The sequence below is a fragment of the Larus michahellis genome, chromosome 1, assembly GCF_964199755.1.
Source record: "Larus michahellis chromosome 1, bLarMic1.1, whole genome shotgun sequence".
NCBI classification, from domain to species: Eukaryota; Metazoa; Chordata; class Aves; order Charadriiformes; family Laridae; genus Larus; species Larus michahellis.
The window spans coordinates 41,834,138-41,848,610 of NC_133896.1; the positions used below are offsets into that span (position 1 = coordinate 41,834,138).

A 14,473-nucleotide genomic window follows, 5' to 3' on the forward strand; every position below is an offset into this window, starting at 1 on the left:
TCCAAAGCATTGATCAAAGAAAAGGATTCAGGTTCATCAAAAGTTTACTACTAAATAAGAGCAAATCAGAATGCAGTTAATCAGGGCATTGAGAACACTGTTGATGAAAAGAAGCCAGACATGACAGACCCTGGTTTGAACAGTTTCTGTGTTTTTCTACGAAGTGTAAGCACAGTGGGCCAGCACTGGATAGAAGTTGCTTTGAATTCTTTGTAACCATCTAAAAGTTTAGACGACGAAAAACAGCAGGCAGATGGAAAACCACTTTTGTGAACTCCATGAAAAATTCACCATAGACATCATACCTGATGTTTTGAGGCAGCCATTGATGCGTAACTGACCTTGTAGTTAATAGAAATCATATACCTGGCAGGTTTATAGAATTACCAAAGTACCTACTTGTATTTTCAGGAAATTTCTGACCTCTAGAATTTATCATAGATTACCCCATTAAGGATCTGTCTTCAGATTAAGACAAAAAAAATAATGCATGACTACCAAGGCTATGGAAATAATGTTCTAAGAACAGCACCTAATTTTAGTGATAAAAGCAAAGTAAATAACACTTAATTTGCCATAGATGTGACCTACAGAATTTACTGATAAGCAGACCCACTATGGATACAACCAAATGTCATCAGTTTTTCCATTCCATAGGATAATGTGGAACAATCTTCCTAAGAGCATCACAAAAAAATTACGCACTGCAAAAAGAAGTATGTCAATACCTCATTTCACAATCACTTTCACTTTTATTAAATTGAGCTACAATTTTACATGTTGGTACAACTCTCCTAAGTGAACAAGTGCAAACAGAGTAGGTGAAAAACTAATAAAAACGTTACTTGATATTTTTCAGTTATTCGAACAGACAGATTAACAAGCAGATCCCTGTAAAACCAGCTGAAGTTGCTCTTCTCAGAATCACCAATTCCAAGAACACTAATTAACAAAATTGTTCCAGCAAGATAAATTCCAGCAGGAATGGGGAGTAAGAAGATCATAATAAAGCCACATCAGAATTCTCGCTTAGAATAAACATTGAAGAATTTGCCTTTCTCTGTAAACAAATACATACAGACTTTTGCAGCCGCAAAAGAACGCACCCAAATCCCTCATTTGAGGATTTAGAGCAGAAACTGCAATTCTAGTTATGAGTGAGGACAGGGCACAAGCAATGAAAAGATAACAATGCCCAAGCTATTAGAACATGCGAGTGCTATATCCAGAATAAACCAGTCAGCCACACAGGGACCAAAGACCCTCATTTCAGCATTTGTTTCAGCACCACCCTTAAATTCCTACGAAACACAAATTCTATCTCAGAGGAAGGTTCTGTTAACCACAGACTATAAATTTAAAACCAGGCAGACAAGCACAAAGAAAACTAATATATTTTAATTGCATAGGCTTAAGAAATGCAGTTCAACATAAGTTAACTTTGATGACAGGTATCTTGAAACCAGAGGTTCTCTCTCTCTCTATATATATATATAAAATTAATACATTTTTCATTTCTTAACACAAAGAATTCTACAGAATTAACAAGATGTATTACATTGAAAGGCATATCTGGCTGAATATTTGAAGTAGCAAGGCATATTTTAATTCATGGTTTAATTTTTGTTGTGAGAGAGCAGGGTTGGGTTTGTTTTTTTTTTTTACACTTTTCTGTTTTATACTTTTGGAGTAGATAGGAAATGCTACATATCAGTTTGACAAAGGATATCACTACTAAGTTTTAGTTTAAAAAAATCACAGCAATAGAAAAATACAGAAGCCAGATGTTTAAATATAAACTATTTGTTTTGAAAATCACTTTGCAAAATATAGGAAAGGAAGAAGTGCATTTAAAAAAAAAATATATGTGTGCTTATTAAAACCTTTGTGATTCAATGCTCAGCATCAGATGCCTGATGAAAAAGTAAGATCAGTTGAGATGGTCCACATAGTAGTTTCAAAGGCTAATTGGTGTGAACATCGCTGCACTTTCAGTACTGCAGACATCCTCAGAACTGGAAAAGGATGACCTGCTCTCTTTCAGGCTAAGCACCAGCACAAGAAACCAGAAATGAGACAAAGAATGTTATGAGAACATACGTACTATTGTTACAAGAAAAAAAACTCCAAAGAAAAGCTACCATTGACATTTCCACAGTCAAATCTAAAGCTTTTCACAATGTATCATAAAACTAAGTTTTCTCTTGCATATACTCCTTTATGCATTTTAGTATTCTGATTCCCTCTTATTTTTACATAGGCTACTTTATTCTAACATCAAGTAAAGGACATATTTTGGTATGGTGTCCAATGAAAAGGAATGAACAGCATTTCTATTAAAAATGTGGCTAGCATAGCTCAACAGACACTCTTAAGAAATTTACCATGTATTATTCTAAAAGCATCTAAAATTTTCAGTCCCTGAAAAATCACTTTAAGACACTAATTATGAAGTAATGCACATCAAGACTAAATCCTCCCTTATTTAGCTCACTCCTTGTTTAGAAAATGTCTCTTCCTTATTTTTGTCGTCTTCCACTAAATTCCCCAAGGGTTCCTTAAGATATTAACAAAATCCTCGTCATCCATGATTCCAATACTTAATCCTTCATAGTAATCTTCGAACTCAGAATAGGACACTTCATTGGGGTTGCTGCAGGACTCTCCTAATGTTTCTAGAAATGACGACTTGATATCCTCTTCTGTAGCTTTGCCTGTGAAAGTGTATTTTTTCCAGTAAATACATGATTTCAAGAACAGTGAATATACAGAATTTAATATATTTCAGGCAAGAGACTTTCACATTTTAGCTTGCAAGTAGTTTTTTCTTGAACAAATTCAATATTCTGATTTCAGAATGAAGTCACTGTCTCACTTAATACCAGCTGCAGAAACCATCCTACTTTAATAGCACATGATAGCATTAAATATCAACAGAAGTATGAAGCCATAGTCAATTTCAACGAACTTTGAGATCAGGACGATATTTTTTTTCTTCAAATGACTGCAATAAATGAATAATGCATTCATAAACTAAAATTTCGGTAATACAGAAGTTATCTTGTAATAAAGCATATGTTTAATGTAATACAAATTGAAAGCTCTTGGAAAAACTTTAGATGCAAGCTTGCTTTGAAAAGTGCTCTGCAATTGACATGTTTTAGTGACTTAATAAAGATTATACTCATTATGATTTCATAGCATTGAGGAAAAAAAATGGAAAAAATATAGTATTGTAACATTGGAAAAAACTGCATATGAAACATCCCTATACCACCATGTGTCTTCATGTGTTACCAATAAAATCACTGGCAATACAAAAAATAGGTAACTCTTCTACAGGTAAAACAGAAAGGGTCAGGGCACTACAGAGACTTCACAATGACTAGTTTGGCACATCGAGATGTTATTTTAGAAACTGACATGCAAATATTTAATTCCTATTTTTAAAATGGTAGAGTCCAAACATTTTTGAGAATCCTGAAAAAATACTGAAGACAACATCCTCCGTAAAGGATGACAATCCTGTCCCAGAAATAAACAAACAATTTATTCAGAAGGAACTTCAAGCGTGGAGTACCTTCAGTGTCAGTTGGAAACCTTGCATAATTTGATGGAAAACAGCAATACGAAAATGAGAGTATCCTCCTAAATGACAATTACTAATATCATATGTGTCACCGATAACTTGCACACCAAAGCTGAGAACTACTTATGTTAATGTAGTCCAACACAGCAGGAGAAGGAACTACTCTGCATATATGCAGTATTTGCAGCTTGATAAGACGCAACTATTTGTTTATATGAACTCATTTACTATTTATAGTCCTGTTCCAGCTAGACACGTTATAGCTCATCAGAGGAAAAAAGTTCTCCTTAGCAGCTCAAGTCTAAGCCACTATGAAAACAGTTTGTATTTGCAACTAGTTTCTGGATTTGGTATATCTGCTAACAGATGACTTCGGTAGTTACAGATTTTAATTTTTTTGTTTATGTGAATTACCTGCCAATACTAGAGGATGTTTCTTTGCACAATAACATTTTCTGATAACTACCATAGGCACACTCCCAGTTTTGTTGAAATCTAGTTTCATATAAGCCTATAAAGGGAAAAAAAAATAAGCATATAAGCATATAAGAAAAAAGAAAAAAACCAACTAAGTGGAAAGATGTAAAGTTCAAACGTACTTAACTACCTAGCACATATTTTTAGATCTTGTGCAATGGATTATGTCAACTTTCCTATTTTATATAAGGCACCAGATATCAGAAAGTTATTCCAGATTATGGAATTTCATGATTATTTTATCTCAACAGCTTTTACATCAAATGTGGTCCCCTCACCAACTCAAAAAAAAAATACTTGTCTTCTCTCCAAAATCTCTAGCTCATTCTTAGAATCAGAGGTTAAGCTGCTTCCCTTCTGCCTCCTCCAATTACTAAGATTCCTGCGTCATTCTGACAGGCCTCAGCACAGCCTCTTCAGCACTGCTTCCAGCAGCTTCATTTTCATTTCAGTTTACTCAAATACACATGCTCCATACATAAGGCTAAGAGAGATTAAAAATATGATTAAATGATTAAAAATAAAAAAGTATGTGTCATTTTTCTTGATCTTGATATCCAGTCACTACTCTGTTGGCTAGTTTGTAATCAGTGTTTAATACTGCTAACAGCTACACATTACATTACAGACATATAAAAAATGGCATTTCAAATATAAGAAGTCTCATAATGACTCTAATTGTAGGTCTCAAATGAGGCAAGTATTTTTGCCTTCATTTCAGACACTGGGGAAAAAAAAAAGGTACACACAGATACAGTGAACTGCCAAAAATAAGAAAACAGTCTTCTGGAAGAGATAGTTTCAGGGTACCAGGCGCTTTATCCACTGGACTGAACTGTAACAATAGCCCACATATGCATAAACTCAAAGTAATAAAGGAATTCATTCTCGAGTTCAAAACTAACTAATTCAACCATGGAACAGCATGCAGTCTTCTAACTTACGATTAATACACTAATCTGAAAGTTTAAAAAGTCAATTACCAGATGCACAATTCGAGAAAAACAACAACAAAAAAACCCCAACAACCAGAGCATGATGAATAACCAACTTCAAAGTTAGACTGCAAAATATCTGCACCTAGAATATCTGCAACAAAACTTACTTTTCTTACAAATGATTTCCGATACTCATTCATTTCTCCAAATACGGCACGAGTAAATTCTCCATAGTCGACCTTATCACTCTTGCTATCATCAAGAATAAGCCATAAGGATTCAAAGTCCTGCAATTTAAAAATATTTTGCCAAAGGTCTTCACTACGTCCTAGAATGGAACAATTGCTATAAGAGGAAATTACAGTATTCTCACAAAAAAAGATACCACCAAATCAACACTGACTCAAAGATTCATCAAAATAATGCAAGTCACTGATGACCATAATTCACATTATTTGCATTTTTGATAGCTGTGGGCTGTTTTTAAAACATAATATATAAAACCATGAAAAAAAAATATAAGTAAATAGAATCATACAAATCATTTTTAAAAGGCAAAAAAAGAAGTAAGAAAGATTGCAATCCCACTTGCTTCTTCACGATGTAAAAAGACTGCACATTTGTACTGCATTTTTTTTTATTATTTTTAAGAATTTCACATAGGACTGACTGAATGCAGAAATGCCGATATATCACAAGGGGAAAAAAAATCCTTTGAGATAAACAGTTATTAAACTACAAATTTAAGCAAAGAAAGGAAGTGATTCTATAAATTAAAGTAAGATAATACCCATGATTACAGTTTCAGCTAGACTTACCCCTTCAGGTATTTCCAAATGGAATACTTTCAGAGCTTCTTTAAAGTCTGCCTGAGAGAGAAAACCATTTCTGTTCTTGTCTATGTTTCGGAAATACTTTCCTAAGCCTGTTAGAACCCGAACTCCTCTTTTACTTAGTGTCTCTCCGAGCATACCTGAGGATTTAGAGAAATAAAGGACACAATGTTTACCTGAAATCGGCCACATGCTACAGAGCTGATATAAAAGTAAACCACAACTACCTAAGATACTGCTGGTTAAAATGACACACCCATGCATCCAGGCTCCTTTATCTTTGATGAGAGAATGTCAGTTCAAAATGAAACTATCAGTTACTTAACATTTGAGTAGAAATCATATAAAGCAGCAGCCAACATCTAATAAAACATTTAAAGAGATCACAGAAGGAAAGGAAGAACAGGATATCGCCCTTTATGTGCCCAGATTATAAAACTGCTTACTTCTGCTAGAGCTGATTACATACCATGACTCAACATACAAAGAGATTTAAGAACACTACTTTGGCAATACAAACATTCCATTATGGGACATGCAGTTGCCCCTTTATTGTACAATGTGGAAATATATGTGGAAACAAGTAATTCTGCAAAATCATTGCAAAAGAATATAGAGAGAACTATTTCTATTGTAAAAATGACAGCCTTATCAAAATCTCTAGGTAGCAGGTTTACTTTAAGGATGTCTGAGTTTCTCAGCATACTCTGTTAACAGAAGTCACCTGACATTATAATATTATATCTACAGATTACTTTTATCTACAATTATAAAGCCAAATAGGGTGGATGGTGAAAGAAAGTTTTTTCCAGTAGAGTTCAAATTCCGACACATGTTAAAAGATGTCTTGAAGGATATACACTCAACCATCCTCTAAGCCTAACTAGCAAACCTTAGATGTAGTCAAATAATCGAGAAATCAATTTGTGGCTATTATGCAAGGGAAAACAAGGAATAACTAGAAGATTAAAAAATATCCCTAATCTATTATGCCAAAAATTTTTCTAAACATAAATGTCCAAGCAGATTTTAGTGACCAAAGAGTGCCTACTTAAAACAGGTTCAGCTAATGACAGGAGATTCTAAGAGCTGGAAGCTGTTCAGTCCAACAGTTTTTGTTGACCACAGGTTACAAAGGTAATACACAGCACTGCATAAACAGCTTTCTGTAATTTTAAACACAAAGCTTTGCATTTGTCCTAAGGACTGTAACTAGGAACTTGGTAAAATTCAATTACGTATTCAGGAGTATACTACTCAATTGTACTCAACTATTTTAATAAGCAAAATATTAAAGACAACGAAAAACCAAATTATCAATGTATAGAAATAATGGCCCAAAGAAGTATCTAGGACAAAATTAACTGAATAAATGAAACTGTGTTTGTACATTTTGCCAATAACTTTTTAAATTCAATGCCAGTTTAACATAGCATCAGCATTATGCTTGAGCATTTTTTCAGAGATTATGTCGACACAGAGATTAACATTTTATTGACTGCATTCACAATTATTCTGTATTGTCTCCACGATCTTTAGCCAGACTGTTTATTCAAAGAAAGAGAGAGAATAAAGTATTCTTATGACTGATTTATTCTGGTATCAGATTCTAATAATATTCTGCTAAATATCTAACTTCTGTTTAATTTAATTTATAATGTTACTATTGTTCTTTGTGTTGAGCTGTAAATACAGAGATAACAAAAATTTAAATTAAATGGGTTCTCGTAGACACAAACCTTGAATCTTCTTGAAAACTTTGCTGTTGTCAACCACTTGCTTGGAACACTCTTGCTTGAATTCCATAGAAGAAGCTCTAAAATAATCAAAATTAATCTTGATTGGTGAAAGTGCATGTAAGTACATGTAATATTACTGAATTCAAAACAGCTATAATTAAAAAAAAACATATTGAGCTTTATAATTAATTTTTATACTACCCTTATAAGCATAGTATGCAAATGCTTGAGTTTGAGATGGCACACACAATATTCTTGGCTGAACAGCTGCAGATATGTAGAAATTCCTTTCTGACAACATTGCATTAGCAGCCCATCTACTAATGCATTAAGCATGGATAATTCCTCTTGTGCGTAAAATCTCCAGAAATTTATTTCAAGACAGTCCTAATCTTCAGATCAGGCCACTGGAAGAGTTTGTTAAAGCAACTACATTTAGTTGCCAATAGGAAAATAACATGAAGTAGCTACAAATCTCTCTTTAGAAGAGAAATAGCAAGGGTTTTGACCAAAATGTGGATAAGTGTATTTTAGGTATGATCTAAGAATTATGGTTACATTTTGTGCTTTGTCTCGCAAGTGATTCCCTTCTGAGAAGAGCTTCCCAGAAACCCACATCAGAAATTATTATAGAGTTTGAAAAAAAAAAAAAAAACTACTATGGAAGAACCTATCAGGAAAGAAAAAAAGAAGTCCAATAGTTATTTTAATCAGAATAGGAAGGCAAAGGCAAAAGTACTACTGTCAGCTTTGAGCTGCTTGCTCACCAGTGCTTTGCCATGGAGTACTCCTCCTCCTGCTTTCTGAGACCAATGACTTACCTCTCTGCTGTCTATTAAGACTCTTATCTCTACTTTGGGTATCTCCCATCATGAAGTCCCTAAGAACTTGTCTATATCAAATCACCTAATCTGTACAGTCAACAACTACATACGGAGGGCATTATACTCTATCTAAAACACATGTTAAACAAAAGAATCATGGCTTCTGACAGCAGGGCATAGCTGCTCCTGAAAACCTGCAAATAGACCTTTTGGACTGTACCTGAGTAGGATTCTCTGTGAGTACAGTAATGGAGATAAGAGGACTCAATTCAAGAGTTTTATACTAGAGAACACTGAGTTCAATAACACTCCCATTCAGAACAAAAAGACAGACTTCACAATCTGAAATTTAGTCACTAATGGAAAGGACACAGAGACAGAGTATAAAAAAGAAACAATCTGTTCCACCAGAGGTAGCAGAAAATCCAAAATTATAACCCAGTGAGCAGGTCTTCATTCTGGAGCCTTCAGAGATAATATTGGATCAACTCCAAATTTCACAGGTATAAGATTAGCAATAAATGAAAGAAAAAGCTGTTTACCAGAATGATAGGCTTCTGAGATGTAAAACGTCTTACATAAACTATCTGAAATTAAACTATACTGTTTTTTATTTCATGGAAACCTTGCAGAGAGGGAACAATTAGCACTAAGCATCATACAACTGTATATTTCTATAACCAATTACATTTGAATTTACTGTTTTATGTACTTTTAGCTCACTATGGCTCCTTTGCAAAGCTTTCCCTGTAAAGCTTTAAATACTGTTAAGTGAATATTACCGTAACTGAGAACGAGCTTCATGTGTCTTAACACTTGCGGGGGGGGGGAAGTCAGTTAAGTTGTGCTAACAAAAGTAGTCTTTAGATAGTGAAAGTATTTAATTGAGATTCTGTTATTGCTGTTACTAGTCAAGAATGCATTGAAGCATCTGATATATGAGGAAAGGCCAGGAATGCTGGAACCGTTTAGCCTGGAGAAGAGAAGGCTTGAGGGACTTTATCAGTATGGATAAATACCTGACAGGAGGGAGTAAAGACGACTGAGACAGGCTCTGCTCGGTGGAGCCCAGTGACAGGACAAGAGGCCACGGGCACAAACTGAACACAGGAGGTTTGTTCTGAACATCTGGAAACACTTTTGTACTGTGAAGGTGATTGAACACCGGAATAGGTTACCCACAGAAGTTGCAGAGTTTCCATCCTTGGAGATAATAAAAAACCCAACTGATGCAGCCCTGAGCAACCTGCTATAGTAAACCCTGCTCTGAGCTGGGGGACTGGATTAGAGACCCTCTTGAGGTGCCTTTCTATGATTCCATGATTTTATGACAATTTTTACCTTGTAACATCTGCTATCAGCTAACACTGCTCACCAAAACTTGAGTAATCAAACTCTGACTATATTTCCAACATTGTTAAGTAACTTCCATGTTCAGGCAACACATCAGTGCAATAAATTTTATACCGAGATTTTATTTGTGCTAAGAACCACTATACTCACAATAAAAGCAAGAAAACCCAGAGAAAGATGCTTTATTCCCTAGAAAGTTTACTTCTGTATAGATACTGAGATGAGAATCTTACCTTCAAAAATAACTCATGCTCAAAGATTAACCATTCACCTAACCATTTTAAAAAGTTCTAAGAAATTCCCATCTTTCAGCCTACGGAAAAACATAATTTACTAAAACTTATTTTGAAAGAATAAGTGCCAAAGTCCTGTCCCAGGAGTCTTCAACATGTGGCAATATCTGGAAGAATGAAGGGGTAGGAGAAGGAATGAAAAAGAAATGAAAAAGAAAAAACAAAGAGAAAAGCCTCCAATCCGTCCCCTGCCTGCGTTCAAACACTTGCGTTATCACCACTGATATCAGCTTTTAACATAAGCTTCACAAAAGACTTCACTCTAGAAAGTCACTGAATTATAGAATACATACTAATATCTATTACTAAATTCTCCTAACAACAGCCTAAATAGAGATTTTTTTTTTAGTAGTATAAGTAATAAGATATTAAGAAGCTCTCACTAAAAAAATCTTTTTTGCTTAAGGAAGGAAAGGTAATTTGAAAACCACTTAGCTGCACTTACTTTAGAAAATCCACAGCTGTTTCATCAATATCAATCACACGAAGGGTGAGAACTGGGTTCTGCTTACAGCTTTCTGGAAGGTTATGATCAACACTTCGGAAAGTTAGGTTAGCTCCCTGTTGGTAAAGCATACAGTGATTTACAAGTATGTGGTATATTTTGTAGAATACATACTGCAAGGCTTTCAAGAAGCATGATTGTTAAAAGCTTTAGTACAAAATGATGAAAAAGCACAGCTGAGGTCAGTTAACCTTCTTAACAGAGCCTTTCTAGTACTGAATAAAAACAGCTGCAGGCTCCAAGATGCCACATTATCCTCTACATAGAGGTTTGTCTAGTAAGAGGGCCTACTGTTGCCTAATCCACAGCTGAGAAACATGAGACTAGAGACTGTAGTCAGGCTCCACTTTTCAGTTCTTCTCCCTTCATCCTTATGGGATCCAAAACTCACTGGATCACAGAAGAGAGTCACAGAAGGTGCCACATTGATTCCATGAGAGCAAAATTCTCACAGACTAGAAGAAACCCTCCGCAGTTATTTTCAAAAATCTAAAAACATACTTGAGATAAACAAACAATTAAAAAGTAGCCTTCCCAAAGTTCAAATCATTCCTGCAATGTTTAAATTTAAAGTTATTCTTTAAAATAACTATACTTCATTAAATAAATATTGAATAAGAACACGTCATTAGTAGCATACAGTTCTTTACCCAGTACAGTCTGAGTATTGCAAATTCCCCTTCCCTCCAAGTTGGGGACAGAGGACACACCTCATATATTCTACAAAATTAAAGATGCTTTTTGGGTTGGGGGAAGAGGGAAGTGGAGAGAAAGAAAAGCAGGAAACGAGAGGCAAAGAATGCTGAGAAGAATCAAAAAAAGCAGTAGCTCTAACTGTAGTATCTATGCAGGCTTGGGTTATAAAGCCTCCAAAACTCATAAATTAGGAAGGAGGAAGAGACACCGTTAATGTGCCAGTGTCTCAACCACTTGGACTTTGTGAGAGATTTTTATATCTTAATGTCAGACCAGAAAACTAGTTTGCAGATACAGAGATTCACAGATATGACATCATTCCAAAGAGCTACTGAACTTGGTAGCAGTACATTTTCTGGATGGCTTTAAGACACATTTTAATTCAGAACATATTTCTATCTGCAGACTGCAAAGGTACACATAATCATAAAAAAACCTCTAAAAGGTATCTTTGACCTCCATACCATAAAGAAAGTAATATATTTCATCTTGGGAATCCTTATGTTGTAGACACATGTAAACATTTAGGATTAGGCAGATGATTAGAAAAGAGACTCTAAAACCTAATGTTATTGTCTTTTACTTTCAGTACTTCACTCAAATACTGTTTTTGCTCTAAATTCAAGATCTCCAGATGTGAAAAACTCAGTGAAAACACTCTGTACTTGAAAAATTGCTCAAGTATTTATAAACCAGGAACACTTAACCCAGTACAGAAGTACAGCAATACAGAAGATGCAACATGATTTATAGTCAGTCACTCATCAGATCAGTAGCAGATGAAGTTTACCACTGTTTCAAAAGCTCATTCTAAACAGCTGGTGCTGAACATTTTCAAACTTTAGGTTAAAACTAATTAACTTGAAATTTACTCATGTTTATAAAAATATTTAATCATTGCCTCCTGTCAAAAATGCCAGCAGACCTTGCAAAGCACTTTGGTCTACGTCTTCTGAACATCCTCTGAACTGCGCAGAGCTTTTTGCCTACAAAAAGCTCTGCACTGACTGCAGTCTTGTGCCCTCTAGTGAGAAAATCACAAACTACAGCTTAATCTGAAGCCAAAAATGGAATCTCTAAAACGTGGGACAACAAAATAATCCAGACTCTTGAAAATCTTTAATTCGAAGACATTACTGACAGGAAGGATTTTTGGTCTTCCCTGAAAGCTAGATCACAATTTTCAACTCGAATTATAAATATTACTTCCAAATCACCAACAAAAGTGACTTACATTCAACAGAAGAATACTTACAATATAGAAGTCACTAAAATCATAAGCTTTTCCCTTCTTTTGTCCACATTGATGTTGATAAACTCCCTTCTGAATGAAAGGCAAGGCATTTGTTCTGTGAAATAATTCAAAACTTATATTAAAACAACTAAATTTATTTAAGTTTCTTAGATAGAGTGGAAGATGTTTACTAAAACCTTTTTAAAAAGTAATTTATCCTACCGATTTTTTCCAAACTGTCGAAATTCGTACACAGTAAGGGATCTGTCACATGCGAAAAAAAATCCAATCAACTCTCTACAAGCATCACGACCATTTCTAGAAGGAAAATTGAAAAGCACCGTTTATGTTTTTGCATCTATAGAAACCCAATTAAACCCAAACATAAATAATATTTCTATTTTGGAATACGCTTTTTATTTCCAATGTTGCATATTGTACAGCCTTTTTCTTTGAAAGCTGTATCAGACTATTTTCTCTAACCCACTATGAAATGAGACTTCTGGATTTAGACACATACACAATATTCCATTCTCCATAATGTTAAAAATACCTTCCAAGCCTTCATGTATCAGTATACCAATGTAATTTTCACTCATTAACTAAAGGATTACTTACACCAGGACTACTGCATTCATTATGGTATACGAAGCTATGTGGCTGAATCCTCAGCTATGTCTAACAAGTATACAGCTCACTGCTTTAGAAAAGCGCCACTTTCAGAGCTGAAGAATACGATTATATCACCACTACTCAGTTCAGAAAAGTTTCAAAAGTGCCCTAAACCTGCAAGTTTTATACTTAATACATAAGGAGCTACAAACAAGACACAAAGCTATCCTTTCCATCCACAGTGGTTGCCACCTACTAAGACAAGGCTAAAATAATTTTTAATCAACTGCCGTGCAATGGCTAAGAGCAATATTTTACACCGCCCCTGTGCTAACTGGCCTGCACAGAGCTAAGGGTATGATGGTAACATAACATTACTCATGCATCTTAACATTGTACAATGAGACAGTAAAGCCAGTATCCATCAGACATGTCAAAATTTATATTATATGCACATATATATCCACACAGCACATACTTTTTTCTAAACATAGGGAACAGAAACGTTCACTGCAATTTATTATTTCAAGATCATCATTGATAAATTCATGGAATTTAAAAGCTTTACAAAATTTGTGATTACCTTGATATAATCCTACTATCAAAGCGTAGCTTGTTAGAAAGCATGTTTTCAGTTAATCCTGATTTGGTCCTTATTCTGTGAAAATAATGCAGCATGGTAATGATACCTATATGCTCACAGAGAAATGTTACATAAAAATCAACTGTTTCAAAACAGCAAAAAAATGTGAAATACGGTATCCTTGGCAACTGGCTGAGGAGATGATCCCTCGTAGTTGAATTAGAAAGCAACTCAGAGTTGTAATGTGGAAGGTCTTCTGGGATTATATAATATCACAGTACATTCACAGAAGGCACAGATATGAATGGAATATTTTGTTTACATACACTTATATCAACAACTAAACCTCTATCACTCATCATACAACCACCAATCAATGTGTTTTCTTGCAAAAATACCCAGGTTGGAGCTTCTTTACCCACCTACATATTTTATATTGGCCATACTACTAGTTCCAGGAATGAAGATTTGTCCATGTGACAGGTGTAAGAGATTGAGACTGGTTTTGTTGACTTTTTTTTTTTTTGAGAATACAAAGATTACATTTGTTGAGAAAGACTTTAAAGCAGGATGTTAAAACGCACAAAGCAGAGATGTTTGCCTGCATGTTGAGAAAGATTAACAGAACAAAACTTGGACCTACAGAGTCATTTAATTTTATGGGTCACAGTGTTTTCTCAGTTTTTCTTAAGCCCTTGGAGTTACTATTTCAATGCTCACAGGCCAGGAATGACACTTAAATGCAAATATGGTTAATGATTGCAGCAGAAATCAAAACATGAAAGAAAAGTATGATT

The 14,473-nt window shown here is 34.7% G+C and overlaps 1 protein-coding gene across 10 annotated transcripts in view; it reads right to left on the reverse strand.

Moving 5' to 3' along the window:
- Positions 1-1,382: 1,382 nt before the first annotated feature.
- CAPS2 (calcyphosine 2) overlaps positions 1,383-14,473 on the reverse strand; it is a 31,371-nt gene continuing 18,280 nt past the window's right edge. For all 10 annotated transcript variants that reach the window (XM_074573431.1, XM_074573469.1, XM_074573424.1 and 7 more), the window contains 9 exons: positions 13,677-13,751; positions 12,704-12,799; positions 12,503-12,596; positions 10,492-10,607; positions 7,577-7,653; positions 5,823-5,977; positions 5,172-5,291; positions 4,004-4,100; positions 1,383-2,714 (listed from right to left, as the gene is read on the reverse strand). In XM_074573431.1, the coding sequence (XP_074429532.1) occupies positions 2,539-2,714; positions 4,004-4,100; positions 5,172-5,291; positions 5,823-5,977; positions 7,577-7,653; positions 10,492-10,607; positions 12,503-12,596; positions 12,704-12,799; positions 13,677-13,751 (1,006 nt within the window). In that variant the 3' untranslated portion in view covers positions 1,383-2,538. The remainder of the gene's footprint in view (positions 2,715-4,003; positions 4,101-5,171; positions 5,292-5,822; positions 5,978-7,576; positions 7,654-10,491; positions 10,608-12,502; positions 12,597-12,703; positions 12,800-13,676; positions 13,752-14,473) is intronic.